The 18,506-nt window shown below is 43.9% G+C and overlaps 1 protein-coding gene and 1 long non-coding RNA gene across 3 annotated transcripts in view; one reads left to right on the forward strand and one right to left on the reverse strand.

Annotated features, from left to right (window-relative positions):
* The first annotated feature begins 319 nt into the window (after positions 1-319).
* LOC146789024 (uncharacterized) overlaps positions 320-18,506 on the forward strand; it is a 62,808-nt gene continuing 44,621 nt past the window's right edge. The window contains exons 1-2 of the long non-coding RNA XR_014970013.1: positions 320-468; positions 817-1,362. This is a non-coding gene — a long non-coding RNA (uncharacterized LOC146789024). The remainder of the gene's footprint in view (positions 469-816; positions 1,363-18,506) is intronic.
* The window catches only part of LOC146789025 (ectonucleoside triphosphate diphosphohydrolase 3-like), a 226,827-nt gene continuing 209,681 nt past the window's right edge, over positions 1,361-18,506 (reverse strand). For both annotated transcript variants that reach the window (XM_085630627.1, XM_085630626.1), the window contains exons 6-10: positions 18,205-18,435; positions 8,749-9,021; positions 8,527-8,637; positions 3,527-3,664; positions 1,361-2,462 (exon numbers count right to left, since the gene is read on the reverse strand). In XM_085630627.1, coding sequence (XP_085486753.1) covers positions 2,274-2,462; positions 3,527-3,664; positions 8,527-8,637; positions 8,749-9,021; positions 18,205-18,435 — 942 coding nt within the window. In that variant the 3' untranslated portion in view covers positions 1,361-2,273. The remainder of the gene's footprint in view (positions 2,463-3,526; positions 3,665-8,526; positions 8,638-8,748; positions 9,022-18,204; positions 18,436-18,506) is intronic.

An 18,506-nucleotide genomic window follows, 5' to 3' on the forward strand; every position in this document is an offset into this window, starting at 1 on the left:
ACAAGGTGCTGGATTAGGAGTGGGTGAAAGTTTACACCAAAATGCTGTTATTTGATTATCTGCCTTTTTCTTTCATAATCAGCAAATCAAATGTTCTCCTTCGGGCTAGAAAAACCCATCCTTCCAAAAAACAGTGTTGACAGAATTCGTGCCTCCATGGAATGCAAAACTGCCCAAGAAGATATTGGTTACCCTGGTAATTGTGAGTGAATGCCCAGCAGCCAATCAGAATGTTATAAATACAAAGACCAATTCTGATTGGCTTAATTCACCGGTCATTTTGATTGGACACTTCGTGACCAATCAAAATTGTTTTAGTGTAGACCACCATGATTAGTTGCTGGTCAGGCAGACAGAATAGCTGTCGTAGGTGATAGCTTCTCCGATCTCCTTGCAGGAAGTTCTAGGTGATTATGCAGGATTCCCAAGCTTATCTGGGTCACAGCACACCAGTATTTCTGCAGAAATGTGAGTACTACTATAGCAATTTGATCACTATTTGCATGTTTTCCAAACTAAAGATACAGATCTACCTGGCAATCTTTTGTGGTCCGTAGAGAGGGAAACCTGCCCTTTGCCAGGGTTACATAACCCTTTCTGCCATAGGTAATAAGAGCTTTAGTGCCGGTTCTTCTTGTTTTTTCCTATGTGAAAACTGGGGCAAAAAATATCTGGAATATGTGTTGAACAAAGGTATGCAAGTTTTCCATTTTGAATGAACATCCTTGCGTCATGTACACATGTGTATTCTAAAATCACAAACACCCCAATGTAAGTTACAGCAGATGTTTTCTACCCCGTTCACAATACCCGCAGAAACAAGAACCAACAGCACTGATGCTCTTCTAGCCGCTGATGGAGAGGAGTATGCAGTCTGATCCCCAGACATGGAGAAGTCTCAGATTGGGGAAGGAGCCGGGGAAGAGCCTGTTCAGCAAAGCATCTGAGGCTTTCCAAGTGGAAGTGATAATGTTAATTATATTTTTAACGTGCTCTGACAGAGACACGCCTTGGTGCTGATCGGGGATACACAACATGATGAAGGTGCCCAGTGGCTCCCACTGGTGGACGCCTGTGTCCGGGCGGCCAGCCCCTCAGGCTGCTGGATCAGAGTGGAAGAAGCTGCACCCTAACTTATGCGGCGCCTACACCACAGATGTTTCCTTCCCGCGACCCTCGTGCAAGAAAGGAAAATAGACAGTTGGCCATGATGCTTAGGAAGAGAGTATCCTGCACATCACCAGCATTTTGATGGAGGTCCTTGTGATGGGGCTTCTTTCTGCAGAACCTTGGCATCCATCTTTGCTGAAAGTGCATCCACCATTCAAGCAGACGAAGTGTCAACACAGTAATAACCACCAGGTAGGTTCAAATGGGGTGTGTGGTCCTCCACCAGGGTGTGGAGGGCAGGTTTCTGCTGATACGGCAGTTCTGATAGGCTGCCCGTCCAGTTTGTAATGAGACCTTTATCTCCTACATTTAAAGGGACATTTTTCACTGATATCCTTATGGGCTGTTACCAGAAATTTGAATAGTATTATTTTCTTGACTGGCAGCCACTGAACAGTTTGTAATGTGAAAAAAAACATGGCCATGCGTACAGAGGCCTCCACACAATGCCGCACCAGCATTTGGGGCTTGTTGTGGAAACACTAAATCCATGACTGTTTTTACTTCCTGGTACCAATTTTGGTATTTTGTTTTACCTCATCGGTATTTTAAAGCGTCCTAAAAGGCATTACCTAAAGGAAGTGCCCGTACCCTGCTTCACAAGGTCAGCCTGGTGGCACTATCAAGACACATCGGCAAGCAATCTGTGGGTCACTGCATTTGAACTGAAAACAAAAATAATCTAAGTCCCCCATAGACCCCACGAACCCCCTAGAAGAAATGCAGGTTTGTGCCACAAACATTATTGAGAGCAATATTGGGTGAGCATTTCATTGTGCTATGCCCCTTTTCGGCTTTAGTCTCAACTGGCTTCTTGGAGCACACTAGAGTTTCTATTTAAACCAGGTTGACTCAGGTAACATGTTCAGGACTTTCACGCAAATGCAAAATACTGCACAATCACCATGATCAGTCAATACAAAGTTCAACAAGCGGAGGGTAGAATCATTCGAGTGAGCTGCCACCTGCACACTGGAAGAGATGTCGACACGTTGCGGCAGGCCCCCTGTGTGCAAGTCGTGGAATAAACCTTTGCCGCTGAGGGAGGGCCATTCAACTGTTTCAACATCCTTGTGGGCTGTGTCCAGTCCCCAGTGTCTGTCTCAGCAGGCGCGAATCAGTGAGATAACCAGGAAGATCAAGCACAGTACAGACAGAGCGGTGAACAAGAAGAGAAGTCCAGCAAACACTGAAGCGCTCATGGGCATCTGGATAAGTTTGCTCTCCGCAGGGATCATGTTTGTGAGGTTCAGCATGTATCCCAGGGACCAAGCAATGCTGCTATCGCCAACCTGTAATAGGAAAAACAGAGCAAATTAGAGTAGCCTCAGGGTTTCAAACAACAAGACAAAACCATTATCCAACATATGATAACACAATATTAGACGAGGGAGAGGGGACTGGATTGGAGGGTCCACATTGGAAGTCAATGGCCCTTCCCTGTAATCTAGTTACCGACAAACATGGAGTATGCGCTCACATTACAGGTGTTGCTATTGTAAATTAGCTGCTGTTTCTGCTAGTTAAATGCATGGTCAATAAAACAGATCAGTTGGATTCATAACTAAAGCAAGAAAAATGCATGAAAGCATTCTCATTTAAAAGCAGGTGTGGGGAAGCAACATGAGGCAGAAGCAACACTGGGGGTTGGGCGGAAACATCAAGGGGTGGAAGCAACACAGGGGGCATGGGTGGGAGAAGCAACCGCAACAGGTGAGATAGCAACATGGAGCAGGTGCAGTAGAAGCAGATAAGCGAGAAAGAAATAGGAGGAAGTACATGAAGGTGAGGGCAACATGAAGGGGGACGAGGAGTAGCACATGAACGACAGAGCAACACAAAGTGCAGGAGGAGAGAAGTTCAGGAGGGAGACAGCTGGAAAAAACACAGAACTTTTTTATGCTTAGCAAAAAAGTATTGCTTGAAAAACAAACAGTGGAAGCACAGAAGACAGGCAATTAAAAGTGATGATAAAGAGTCAATGTGTCATGGGATGGACAAACACAAGATTGACAAGCTGGGACACAAATAACAAGCAGGCAAATGAGAGTCGCAGGAAAGCCAACCAATGATAAACAATGGTTGGACTTCAAACCCCTGTATGTTCTTGGTAATCCCAAAATATGTCTCGTAACAGACAGCTCATTTGTGTGCCAAGAGACCTAACAATAAGGCTTACAGGCGTTTTATTCAGGCATATTCTATGCACTGACAATTGAATAAAGTGTGATACGATAGGGGATAGACATAGTATTCCTTGCATAATATGGTCTACGGTTATTGTAACAACATTTTAAAACTTCCCGTAGCTGAGGTAGCTGAAATGAGTGATGGGAAAGTAGAAAGCGATACAAACCTCTTTTTGAAACTGAATTTGAGACCAGGTCTCTGCATCAAACTTATAGCCATGCACGAGAAGGTAATAAATGTAGTTGGCCGAAAAACAGTACGATCGAGCGTATTTCTCCTCAAACTTGGCCACCATGAGTGGAATCTGAAAGACAAATCATAAATAAAGTTTACATCAATTAATTAACCGATATACAACACACAATACCGATTTTATAAATATACAGAGTTTGTTTTTTAGACAAATGGGCTTGGCCCGAAAACATTCAAAAATTAAAACATGATCAATCCCAATACTTCCTCCGCTGACTCAACGAAATTTGTTTCTCAAAAACAGTGAATGTAAACCGTATGTGACAAATGGCATCTGAAAGACAATTGGTACAATTCAAAATATAAGAACAAAAGAGGGATATTGATAGATCAGAGACATATGTAGGTGTGTGAGGAGAACATCAACCGGACATGGGCGGGCTTAGGATACCCTAATATACGGAGGACCTTTCCAGTGGCGGCCGCCACAAACAAAGGGTGGTGAAGGGAGCCCAGGAGAGAGAGCGCGATGGTGTATCGAGCGGGGGCTTAATAATATTTTTTCTTAAAAAGGAACTTACCTGTAGCTGCCGTTCCCCTCCCACGTTGCGCCTCTGTGTTCTTACTGGTCCGAGGAGACAGTGGGACAGACTCCCTGTGCAATCCCCACACTGCTCTCATGCTATGAGAGCAGCGCGGGATTGGCCTGAGCGGGTGGAAAGGGCACTGCTGTTTCTCAAGCCCGGCTGTTCAATACAGCCAGGTTGAAGAAACCTAAGTGCGCATGTGTGTTTGGCCAGACTGATACAGGCGGCCAAACTCACATGCGCACTTAGAAGTGCACATAGCAGTCTCCCCTCTCCCATGGCCCGGCCTGCCCCTCCCTAATTGCGCTAGGTCAAAGCCAGTAAATGAATAACAAAACAATGAACAACATTGTTTTACTTTTTCACCTGCTGGCTCTGAGCCAGTGGGGCGATGTTCCTTCGCCATTGCAGAGGAGCCGCCCCTGGAACTTTCCTCTTTCTCCTGCCCTGGTCTAGTACTTATATCCAGTTCCTGCTGCCCTTTGGGGAAAGCCTTAAGGTGTCATAAAGCACTATACAAATAACCAACATACAATAACATATGGCACTTCGCTGTACAACCTGTTGTCTCCCCTATAGCTTAGCAACTTGCAGAGATTTCCAGGTTTCCATCTGACACCCCTTGAGTAACTCGACCAAAGGTCAACTCAGTAGATGTCTTTTCCCCTCTAGCCCCCTGCTGAATACGCTGGGTCACCTCCCTTCTCCTGTGAAGCCCTCCATAGCACGCTAGGCAGGCTTCTATTTGTAAAAAACTATGGGTACATATACCATGAAGACAGCAGCATGGTTGATTGAATTTAATGCTCACAGCGGACATCCACTTTGATCCTGAAGAGCACATGTATGAAAGTATGAATCACAGAAAGACCAACCTACCCTTCCATCCTACAGAGGAAGGTAAATTAACTATCATTAAATTGGGTGATAGTAACACCTGGTATTTACAGTGCTTAGAGACTGCAAATACTGTGGTATGAAACCCAATATAAAGCAAGCTTTTATTATTATTGGTATTAATGCATAAAGGCTAATGGTAATGACAATAACAAATTAAGGAATTTATCAACCCTCAGACGATGCTTAAATAATCCCGGTCAGGCCTCTTTCCTAGAAGAGTCACTGAATCTAATCTATTACTTTATTGCTTTATTTAAATGCTAAGGTAGCTCCCTAGCACTACTGGAGCATCAATTGAGACCCTGATAAGCATCTAATACCGTCCCAGTAAAATATCTGCAGGGGTTCTTCCCACCTTATAGAATGATTAAAGCATCCAAGTAATGCAACTCGGTGACAGTAGAGAAAGTGGTATTCCACAGGTGAGTTTACTGTGCCCCTGTTGGTCCCAGACACGCAAAGCTAACATGGCCCAATGTGGGGGAATAACTTCAGATATCCGCTGGCATGAGGAGGACAGATTGATGGACTGTGTGGGCGGGGCCTGGCTAGGAAGGTGCATAGTGCTGGAGTGGGATTGGCCAGGTGCAAGGATAGCTGGTGTCTCTAAAGGCTGCCTGCGACTGAATGATTTTAAAGGTTGGTTGAGAGACTGTTGAGAGCCAAGGAGGTGTTTGTCTCATAAGATATCATCAAGCAAATAGTTGATAAGACATTTGGAGGTCTTGGTGCTGCTAGACTTGAGTGTGGTATTTACTACAATGGAGAACAACAATATCTTGGGCAATAGCCTAGAACAGCAAGGGGCCTCTGGTTATTAAACAAGGTCAGGAGCGCTCCATGCAGGTAAGAGCGGTGGGGGGACTCGACAGACAACAACGAGGGAAAATGAATTAATTATTTAATTTTCCCTCATCATCGTCTGTCGAGTCTCCATCCCATCCCGATCCACCGCTCCTGAACAAAGTGCTTCCAGTCCTTTTAGAGCAACAGGCTCACCGCTGTGTGCCGGGGCCATTTTTTAAATCTCTTACAACAAAGCTGGAGCATGGGCTACCCCAGGGCCCCCTCTCATGCAGTATTTAATATCTACATCAGGCCTTTATGCGACATTATACACAAAGGATGTTTCAGAACTGCTCTGCCGACACTCCGAATGTGGTTGATCTTAGGGCTGCAATGAATCGATTGCAGTAATGAATATCGAAGCCAAAATATCAGCAGGTCACAATATCATGACCATAATATCACGGGACATAATATCGAATAGGTATGAGCACAGAGGAAAATATGTATTTACTATCCAGAACTCTACATGTATGTACCTTGAAGATATTTATATCACCACGTTACGTATGTGGAGGTGAGTATATAAAATACACCCAAACTTGCCTTTTGATATTTTGTCCCTCCATAGTCCGGTCATGATATTGGGACCCATCGATCGCCTGACTTCGATATTCCCAGCCTCCAACCATCAGATCAGTTGCAGGCGCTACAGAGGTAAATGATTCTCAAAAACACTGAGATCAGAGGAATTTGCACCTAATCCTCCTCCAGTGGGACATCCCTTAACCCCTTCGCCACGGCACGAATTTTGCCGCGGCGCTGGGGGGGTTCGGGGTGAGCGCGGCGCCGCCATGCTCGTGACGGAACCACTCAGTCATGAGCCACGGGCGCACTGTGCTCATGACGGAGTGGTTCCGTCATGACTCCGCCCACTTGCATTATTCGCCCGCACAGGCGGGGAATCAGCGCCGCTTGGGCGGAGCGGCCGCAATGGCCGCAGCATGACGGAACCACTCCGTCATGAGCACACGGTGCCCGTGGCTCATGACGGAGTGGTTCTGTCATGAGCAGGCAAGGGGTTAAAACCCCACAAATGCCTCAGGGCCTATATTGGGTATGCTAAAACTCGTCTCTAGATGACATCATTAAGGATTATAAATTCAGCATGATCTTCCGTCAACTCAGTGTTCACTGATGCTTTCTTCTATCTATCAAAGTTCTAGGTTTCACACATACATGCCCTTTAGGCATGTGTGTATGCAACATGTGTTGAAATTGCAATTTCAGGGATGCATCAGGGTGTTCTTTTGGCACCCTTGAAATTGCATGCGCAATTTGCGAGTACCTATCTGTTACTCTCAAATTGCGCATGCAATTCCCATTATTTCCTATGGGCGAATGAATGGGAAGCAATTACTTATTTGTGAGTCGTAAATAAGGAATGTGTAGGAATCGCAAATCTTTTTGCGAGTCCTACATGCATAAGGAATTGCTATTCCTAAATTGCGATTTTTTTAAAATAGCAATTTAGGAATTGCAAATCCTAACTTTGATGCATGTGGCCCTAATACTCTTTACTTTTGTGTCTCCTTTCCTACATGTGGGACTAAGGGCCACATGCATCAAAGTTAGGATTTGAAATTCCTAAATTGTGATTTTTAAGAAACCGCAATTCAGTGTTCACTGATGTTTTCTTCTCTCTATCATCTCAGAAAATGCTTCATCTTCTAGCATTTTTCAGATGTATCTTGGGGGAGTGTAAGTCAACTCAATGCCCAATTATGCACTTTTTTTTTTTACAACTGGGCTGTAGCAAAAGCATTGTTACACACATTTCAAAGGGCACAAAATACCACCGACTGTCCACTGCACAGCTTCAAGAGGTTCAACAAAGTTGCTGTGGCAGCCGAGCATGGTGACATATAGATGTGCATGCATCGTGATGCATGGCATGCACCCTGCATGATGTGGCCACCATTTTGGTTTTTTTCCCAATTCAAGATGCAACCTCATTGACTAGAGTGTATATGGAGATATATTGGATTTAAGACATTTGTATATAGCAAAAATGTCCTAACTGAAAGACTTGTCTGGATCCCTTCGCAGTATTCTCCAATGCACTGCAGTGCTGGGTAGTATCAGGATTATACTCTGGGCAACTGGAATTATGCCCAGAATTATGAGGCAGGGTTGAGTAAATTATGCCTCAAAAAAAGGCACATTATGCGATGTAATGCGGCACATTTTCTGATAATATCACTTATTATTTTTTACTTTTTGCACTGTCTGGGCATTGGGTGACCTCATTAGTACCAGTTTAATACCCAAATATAGCAATAAGCAATAGAAAAGTTACTAGTCAAACTTTGGAACAAAAGAACACGTGCCACTGCGTTTTTAGGAACTTTTGAACCGTTTGAGCTAGAAAGAATTTTTGCTGTTAACATCTGCAGATTTTGAAGTGTGTGGCAAATGCGGAAATGTATAATTATGCGAAAATAGCCGCGTCCGCACAACCGCATAATTCCAGTAGACCTGATTATATATACTCTTGGCTGTCAATCACTTGTCCACTACACCATGCACGACTGGCTGTTTGACGAACGGACATGGAGAGGCACAGAGCAGAGATAGAATACTGGGACAACATTGACATCTGGTGGACATTGTGGAGTATGCACGGCAACCAAACACCTACCTCTTTCCAATTGTGCATGCAGAAAGACCACACGCTGGTGTTGAACTCATCAAGAGAGAAGTATCCAGTGAGGTTTAAAGCATGGGCCGTGTAGTAGAACCCTGAAAAAGCCTGTGGGGGAAAACAACATAGTTGACAAATGAGGCCAGCTGTAGTAAGTTCTAACAAAAGGTGACATGTTAATATCCTGTTATTTAAAAATGGTCTTGTCTGTAGCCTTACCGAGAACTTGCCTTTCACTTTGGGCTGGTAAACGCCATCAAAGGAACAGTCCTCTCTGCCCCCGCAGGCGGAGAAGTTGAAGAGCGACGCCATCTTCTCCCGACACAAGGCCGGGTCGCCGGTGCCTTTGAAGAGGATGTAGTGGTCGGGGTGGTAGTTTGCTGGACGGAGGGAGGCCGAGCACAAGCTCCCGAACGTGTGCTTCATTGTGAAGTTCCCGGTGTAATTTCGATGGTAGCAGGGGTTCTCCACCACGGAGGTGCTCGTCGAGGTCTGAGAGGGATAACAAAGCAGGGAATGGTTTCAGAAGATGCACGTGGCTCGTGTCTTATGGAAAGTGAGCGCTTCTTTACTGTGTGTGGAACTCTCGTTTCTCCCCATCTCTCTCACAAGAAGTAAAACATGCCTGAACGCAGGGCTTTAAGTGGGATGAAAAAACTAGGGGGTCTCTCAAAGGGGCGTGGCTAATGTAAATTAAGGGCGTGAATTAAAATAACATAAGCTAAAAACCTGTGCTTAGTATAATGTGCGACCGACTGGTATTTTGCTGCTCCTCTTACTGCATCCAGATATATAATGCAACAAGTAACAAATACACCTACAACAAGCCAGGACTATTGGGTTTGCCAATGGTTGTTAGTTGGATAGGATAAATAAGCACCAACTACGACTTTGTTGTATGTAACATTGAAAATGCTTCAGTTCTGAAATGATGAGACTGTGAAAGAACACATTTTCAAAAGCAGCAACGGCGGCCCTCCTATGCCGCACCTCGTGCCGGTTCCTATATGTAAGTTCGCTGTGCAAGCTGCCCGTGCGCCAGCCGGTGAGTGGCGTCACTGTGCTCCAGATCAAAAGATATTGTGATGAATGGGTGTGAAGGTAGTCCCACAGAAGCCAATCCACATCCACAAATGGACTGTGGTGACTGACCATGACACTCCACAGAATTTGATAAATCAGTGTACACGAAAATTCACTACGGAACAGGACGGGTTCGTGCGCGACGATAAGGATTCCACAGATTCCACCAAGAATGTACATGGGCTACGGTGCAATACACTGTTCCTCTTGAAATCAAAAGTTTTTTGATATCCTTGGACTCGTTTGGGATGGTGTTTTGGGACAGCAAGATAACATTGAGGCGCTCCACATCACTTTTCCTGGTGAATTTTTGTGTACACTGATTTATCAAATTCTGTGGAGTGTCTTGGGCAGTCACCACAGTCCATTCGTGGATGTGGATTGGCCTCTGTGGGACTACCTTACTCCACTTGGCTTTGTGTCCTAGACATCTGGCCAAAGTCTTTGTATGCTAAATACAGACATACAAAGGAACTCAAAGAAGTTAATCGTTGCTATATACTTGCGGTTATGAAACATTGAAGGCACCTCTTACAGAGTGTTCCATACTTGTGAAACATTTTTTGCCCGGAGGAAGTTCCCTATATGGGAATGAAACCAGTGACGGCCCGTGTAGGGCGTTTTACCGGGGCGGTGACGTGGCGCAGAGGAGGGGCAGGGTGGGGGATTGCAAAATGCGGCATTCGGCCGAGTTGAGGTAAGTTACGAAAAAAATTAATATAACGAATTTCGTTGCGCGCGCTGCATCGCCAAGTGCAAAATTCGTTTTATAAATTTTTTTCGTAACTTACCTGAAATCGCCCGTTTGCCGCATTTTGCAACCCCCCACCCTGCCCCTCCTCTGCCCCACGTCACCGCCCCAGTAAAACGCCCTACACAGGCCATCACTGAATGAAACGCGTTGGCTGGATTGCTTATACTTGATGCCCGTTTAAAAAAAAAAAGATTTATTGCAATAAAGAAGTTATTTTTCCTAACTATTTTGGTCTATTGGACTTCTTGAGCTGCGCACCCCCATCCATTACAAAGACTGTGGAGGAACTATAACGAGTCTCTTTGAAGTTACATGAAAGGCAGTGAAAGGTGGTAACGCTGCAGAGTTAAAAAAAAAAAAAAAAATCTACCTGAGGGTGAGGGCAAAAACGGAGAACCCGATAGGGACCCGTCTCATCACCTGGTTTTTAGAAATGCCAGTGCTGAGCACCGGCAGGACCCGGCCCACTTAACACCCTGCCTGTACGCTATACTTCCCGATGATGGTCAATGAAAAAACAGCATGTGAAACTATGAAACCTGATGATCGTGCAGAGCACTCATATTCTAGAACTAATCTCACCCCAGGTGCATTACTGATGCAGTCGACAACTTGAGCACATTGAAAGTGCATATTCTTGATGAAGGCTGGCCCGTGCGTCCTATTGACATAAAACACCCCTGGCTACAGAGCATGTGGGAATTCAGAGGTAGCGACGAATAAGATCATAGTACCCACAGCACAGAGATATTAATAAATCTGTTCCTGGGGGTTTACACTCTCACCTGGGTGCAGCCAGACTTACAAATAACAGGAATTCGCAAACCATAAAAATGTTTCTTTTTGCTTTTATTTGTAATTGTGCAGTGTGTACAACTGTTTATTGGGAAATGTCACCACACTTGTGCAACTGACCTTTTTTTGTATTCCCGGGAGTTGCTCTCTTCCCTTACCCCTCTCCCCCAACAGTTGAGGGGTGCTCCCTTCCCATTACCTACCTGCTTTTACCCTCCCCGTTGACTGGAACGCATTTTCAACCATTTCCATGGTGGGCATGGAACACAAGTAACTTTGCAAAGTCGAGGGCAGTGATTCGTGATTGTATGCGCCTGGATAAAACGTTATCTATTCATCTGCTCCTATACATTAAAAAAGCTTTTGATATTTTGAGTACTCTGGAATATTTACCAACCCAGACTGTATTGATGCTTCAACAAAAGAAATTGTAAAAGGCCTGTTCTTTACTCACTATGGGGCACATGCATCATTGGAAAGTGCGGTCGCAATGGGGCAGAATCTGCCCATTTGCGACCACAATTTTTGCATCAAAGTTAGGATTTGAAATTCCTAAATTGTGATTTTTAAGAAACCACAATTCAGGAATCGCAATTCCTTATGCATATAGAAATCGCAAAAAGATTTGTGATTCCTACACATTCCTTATTTGCGACTCATAAATAAGGAATTGCTTCCTAGTCCACCAAGACTACCACCCGCTCCCCCCTCCAAAGAAACAAGGGATCGCTGAAGCTGTTGCCGATGTCCTGTGGTGTTTTCACACCCCTTAATGCGTATTGGCTGCTTACATCCTCCAAACAGAAGCGGCTAAGCCACTTTATGCAGTGGTTTCCTGCCACTGTGTGATTTCGGCTCCTCACTGGCTGATCGTGTGTAGGGAGTGGAAACTGTGTTTTAAGCAGTGGCAGCGTGCGAGTCGGCAGGTCTACTGTCCGTGTGCAAGGAGTCAAAACTGTGCGACACGTGATGGCAGCGCGTGAGTCGGCAGGTCTACAATGGTCTGGTTATTGATGTTTTAGGTACGTAATTTTTTTAATATGTAAAGTTTGATATTCCGGTACTGACCCACAGAGCTCCTTAAGTTTGCAGTGACTGTTCTGTTAATGGTTTGGTTAATATGCCAATTGGAGTGGGCCAAGATTTTCTTCATCTTTCTAGTCGGGTAAAGACCGGAAACCTTACTAACTTCCCACAGCTGTGTGTAACATAGCATAAAAGTAGGGGACGTGACACATGTCGCGGTAAATGGTGTTGAGTGTTCAGGTGGTCTTTTGGCATGAGTGGACTGGGCAGCTGCCAGGCACTGGCAGGAGGAGCTGGGGACATAAGTGATAGCAAATAATGCATTTGTGGGTACATTCTGATTATAACTTTGTTAAAAATGTGCAAATATTTAAAGACACCTTTACGGGGTTACAGGAGTTGTGGTTTCTGCTTCAAAGTTTTATGGTGAACTGTAGTAGCATTGGGTGCCGTCTGCCTTTTAGGAGTCTCATGCTACTGATGCCTAATTTTACGGCTGTCCTGTTCTCCCTACAGACTTTTTTTAAAACAAGATTTTCTAAATGAGCACAAACTGTGTTCAGTGCAATCTAATGTCATTCATTGTAATCTGGTAGATTATTGTGTTAAATTATTATTGCCGGGTGTTTTTGTGAAGAGTTCTCACATGCTGCATAAACACCTAAGTCCTTCATTGTGTGCATCCGGGAACTCACTGGACCAAGTACACGACCGTGGGAACCAGCCCACGACCAGAACAGACGAGTGCCGCACCCATGCCACCTGCTAAACTGCTTATTTCATCATTGATGAACACATTAGATAGAAGGAGGTGCTGGGAAACCGCTGATAAAAAGGTGGATTTGCATTTGGAAGGGGCTCACCCAATCTCACCCCGATTCTCTGACACACTGTGTGATCTTGGGCCAGAGACTAGCTGTCCGTTAACATCAGTTGGTGAGATTTTCCAACCCTGAAATACGTTATGATTAAGGCTCCCTGTTTTCAACCCCTTCGCTGCTGCGGAAATTCCGCCGCAGCGCTGGGAGGTGCGGGGGGGCAGCACGGTGGCCCGGTGCTCATGACGGAGCCACGCCGTCATGAGCCACGGTTGGGCTGTGCTCATGACGGAGTGGTTCCGTCATGACTCCGCCCACTGCGCTAATCGCCCGCACAGGCGGGGAATTAGCGCCGCGTGGGCGGCGCGGCCGCCAACGGCCGCAGCATGACGGAACCACTCCGTCATGAGCACACGGCAACCGTGGCTCATGACGGCGTGGTTCCGTCATGAGCACGGAAGGAGTTAACGGATTTTTACAGATAAATACAGACAGAAAACAATGTGTTTTCTGTTCACATTTATTTTTTAAAGTGGATAAATACAGAAAGTTTGCTTCCTTTAAGTGACTCTTCGTGCTGTCTTTCATGAATTATAGCCCAACAGCTGAGCAGATGAACAGCATGGGAAATTAAAAAACAGGATGAAATATATTTAAATAACTGCATCTATCAACATACATTTGTGGTATAATGCGAATATTAGCCAGAGGATGTACTGATGTAATATTTAGTAACTTAAATAGCTAAAACACGACGGACATCAAAGTATGAGTGCGCGTCTATCAATTAAATAAATATGGAAATGTACAGTTTAACAACTACATTTATACGCAAAACGTAAAATAAATATGGATAAATACAGGTAAAATGCCCCAAAAATACATATGGATAATTACAGACTGAAATGTTAAAAAAATAAATACCATAAAACCGGGAGCCCTAGTTATGATCTATATCCAATGCAACATTTATTTTTAGATGATATGGGATTTATAGAGTGGTTCTCCAAAACCTACTTTATGATCTGTTTTATTATTTTGTACCAAGACCAAGTTAGTTTTACAGAAGGGCCCCAATGTACTTATACACACGGAGTGAGTGCACCAGTGGGCTTGGAGCAGCAGGTGCACTAACTGTGCACTTACGCTTTTACCAGCAGACTGTAGGTAATGTGCACAGCCGTGGCATTAAGTTCTGGGTTTTCATCAGCCTACACATCTGCATTGTGAGTGCTGCTGGCACTTCAAGTGAATTAATGACAGTAAAACTTGAAATGAACAATATATACAATCCCCCCCAAAGACATAGGGTCCACATTAAAGTTAAGCTGGGTATGAATGTATTCTTCTATTTTTTATATGGTATTTCTATTGCGCGGTCCTAGCCAAAAGGCAGCGGAGAGCTGCGCATGGTCAAAGGCACGCTTAAAGTCTGCAGTTTGATGTCGTGTTCTTTAAAGAGGTGAGTCTTAAACTCTTCTCTAAATTGGAGCAGTGTTGGGGCGAAGTGCTTCTTCACTTGGCGGCACATTTACCACCCCTGCCCAGCGGGTAGTGGAAAATCTGGGACATGTGGCATTCTCTGATGCTTCAGCGTAGTGAAGAGGATGCAGCAGGTTCGCCTCCACCTTTTTCTGTGGATTCTCATCCACTTACAGACAGGAGTTATGGTGGACACCACAGGGTCCACACAGAGAGATTCATGCTACAGCTTTACATTTGTATTTTCTTAGGGTCTGATTGCCAGTATGAATGTTATTATTTCCCCTGATAAATAACAATACCACGGGGTGCGTCGTTTGTCAGGTGCGATAAATAGCACCTATTACCAGTTTGCAGGGATTAACATTTTGGGGTTTAATGCATCAAAATTTGCATGATACGATAAATACCATATGCCTTGACCCCGTTGAATTTCAGCAGGTTTGAACTGCTGAAATATAATTAAGGTAGAAGTACTTGACGTATCCGATAATTATTGATACATTAAATGCCAACCAACTCGTACTTCTGCCCCGTGCATAAGCAAGGGTTTCATCTCAGAATACAACTCGTAATCAGGCCCTTAGTGTCTTTTTCTGCTCCCTGGACAACGACTGCATCTGCAGTGTTTTCAGCCGGTTTACAATCCTCCATTATGTCTGGTTTATGTTCTTTTATGAAATTAATGATTTTACCTGATTTCCAATATCCCACGGAGCAGGGTTCTCACAAAAGAATAGAAATCCCTGTAGATCAGTGAGTAGTGAAAAATAAGCAGAAGAAAAATATATAGGACAAATATTTACATTAAATTCTTTCAATATGTTTTCAGTCATTTTATTTTGTATGTTAATTTTGGATGCAATCATTTTAGAAGACATAAATTGGTACCTTATTTTTGTATCTACTTTTAGCAATTTATTTTCAACTCCACTTCTTTATGAAAGTTGACATGTCGCTTAGAAGAACAAATGTAGATGCGTTTGTGACTTCAACTATTGGTGAAAAAAACTAGATAAGTTTGTGAATTCAGAGACAGACCCTTCAACTACCTCCTAAAACCCAAAAAATCCATTATTGATGTCAGAAAGAAAAGAGGAGACCACTTCAGGGTGGTCTGGCCGATGGCCGTGTCGGAGCAGAAGTACTTAGTTGGGCTCGGTGGTCAACCATGTCGAGAGCCGATGACAGCTCTAGTAGTACAGTGTGGCTGTATCTCCTCTGTCAGTGACGCAAAGCACTTCATCGACTACACAAATCCATGGAATTTCTATGCTGCTTTTGGGACTGGACAGAGTGCATGAGGTTGATGTTCTCAATGTGCTTTTGCAGTTCATATATTTTGAGAAGAATGTGAAGATGATCTGAGAGTCCATCAGGGTTGTTTATGTATTTGAAGTTTTATAAAGCATGAATCAGACCCGTCAGAGTAACAAAGTGCTTTACATAAACAGTGACTGGCCCTGCAACACTTAAGGAATGGATTACAAATAGAATGTTATCAAGTAATATAGATTAGGGAAGACAAAAAGAGCTGGTGGAAAAAGCCCATTGAGCATCAGATTCAATAGGCAGAAGGACAGGCTGATAGGTATCATGATTATGAGGGGTCGGAGCCTCATTCAGGAAGTGTCAATGGGATTCCCAAAAGTAAGGAATGGGGTAGAGCCATCTATGTTATGAAACCTTGGGCAGCAAAATGTCCTATGTGTGGTAATTATCAATGTGACATATCTGGAAGTGTCTTTGTAAGATCAGGACTTAAGGGTCTTTCTTCAATACTGCGTAGATGGGGTTGTTCTTAAAACCGAAGATAAGGCATTCATTGGGTACACTTCCTGAAAAGGATTGCGTCAGAGTTTGTGATTTTATCAAGAATGTAGTTTCATAGTGGAGTAAGTCGGTGACGAAGAGGAAAGTTATTTTTTGCAAGGGGGAACTTAGATGCAGTTTTTAACACTGCACAAGGTTTCTTTAAACTTGACGATGTGAACAACGTTAAGGGGTGGGTTGTACTAAAAAATGATTTACTGATGGATGTGGGTTGCATGTTGTCTTCACTAAGGTGACATTGAGCAATGACAGCATACTGAAGTGGTTATCAAGGGTGCGAGGAGTGAAGATATGCCATGTGGGGGTGTTTCATTGGGGTACAGTGTGAGTATCCAAGTCAATGTTTTCTTCAGAAATAAATAGTCCATACCCGCCAATTTCTGCACTGGGTATGGAATCATGAGGAGACGAAAGAGTTTGACACAAAGTTTTGTAACTTTGAACACTGCTTTTCACTCATGGTGGGCCTGTGGCGGTATATTCAGATTGTAGTCTCTCATTGTTCTGTTGTGATGGCTTGTTTGTGTGGTTTGTTTGCTACTGCTGATGTCTTAGTGATCATGTCTTATGCCAGAGTCCCGTTGGCATGTGTCAATGATGAGTTGGGGGCCCATCAACCCTACAAGGCTGGACACACGAATCGATATATCTGATGTATGCAGCCATTTTGCCCAAGCTCCAGGAATGATATTCTCTCTACCATGACTACCTTATGAAGTATACTTTTAAATAGTCTTTATTGCATTTGTGAATAGGCCCCAAAACATTTAAAATGGGAATAAGATAGGAATATTAATATGGAATTACAACAAAGTGAAAGATTTTTGCGCTTTTGGGCTTTTGCTAATAGAGAGTTGGGACATTTCAAGGTCAATACACAAAGCAACATTAGAGTGTTGTAAAAGAGTGTTCCTCGAGCATTACTTCCTGTACTCTAAATGCTTTTGTGAATCGGTCCCTATGTTCTCCACTCATCTTAACTTTGGACCCCTTGACTGAAACCGTGCCTAGATTTTGATTCCTCCAATGGTCTTAAATAATTTCTTTCATCAAATATGCTGAGGGTTTGTTATAACTTTGTTTGCTCACAGTAGAACATAGTAATTTCCGATAATCCTCTGCCTGCACAGTACTAGGCCTGGGCGGTGTTTGCAGAGTTTTACTCTGCAGAAGTCCGCAAAGTGCTAGAAAAACTCCGCCATGCTCGCGGAGTTCCGCCAGCGGTGGAGTCTGTTAAGTCAGTCTGCTCGCACTGATTTTTAGTGCCGGGAGTTTGTCCCATACTGTAAAATCTTCACAAACGGCACTATGTTTTTCACCAGAGGGCGCAGTTTCTTTCTGCCGCTCGAGCAGACATTCTACTTGAGTGGCAGCTTCCTCAATGCAAGAGGCAGATTTCTCAACGCGAACGGTCGTTTCTGCCGCGACCACCCACAATGAGAAATCTCACCGGGAGGAGGTCTAGCGTGCGATTTTTTTCTTGCGACCACTCGCCAACTTAAAGTCTGCAGATTTTTTGGGAACTCCGCATAAAGTGGGAATTCTTTGCCCACCCCTAACAGTACTCCCTATGAGGTTCTTAGAAGAGGCTTACTAATGTACAAAACACCAAAAGCCAAACTGAGGTAACCATTCTCATTTCAGATATAATGCAGCTCAATTACAAAACTGTGAGTTTAACCCTGTGTAACTAGTGGTAAAAAGTTTGTCAGGTAGTTCAGTGGATGTCAACTTTCTGTGGACCTTGAAATTGGTTGGTATTTATTTTAACCATGAATTCACTATTAACAATGCTATTAACTAATACACTATTTCATTATATAAAAAAAAAAAGTTGAGATAAACAGTTTTAGTCGTAAAGTATGCTTATCTTGCCATACATACCCTAACCAGTGATGCCAGGAAGCGTTTTTCTGCCTCGTCTCTTCCGTAGCACTGGAAGCTGTGAGTGTAGACGTTGTACTGGTACCCGTAGAGGACCACCTCTGTGCTTACATTTGGGTTCTGCTCAGATTCCTCAGGAATGAATGATATTTGGGTGGATGCTCCTCCTAGGTCCATTGCCCCAGTTGTCTCAGCTCCATGGGGATGGACCCATGCCCTCCAGATGTTTTTCTGGTAAAAAATAATAAAGATCAGAAATTGTGTTAGCTTTTCTTTGACCTATGAATTAATGGTCACAGCGA

The sequence above is a fragment of the Triturus cristatus genome, chromosome 10 (genome assembly GCF_964204655.1).
Source record: "Triturus cristatus chromosome 10, aTriCri1.1, whole genome shotgun sequence".
In the NCBI taxonomy this organism is placed as follows: Eukaryota; Metazoa; Chordata; class Amphibia; order Caudata; family Salamandridae; genus Triturus; species Triturus cristatus.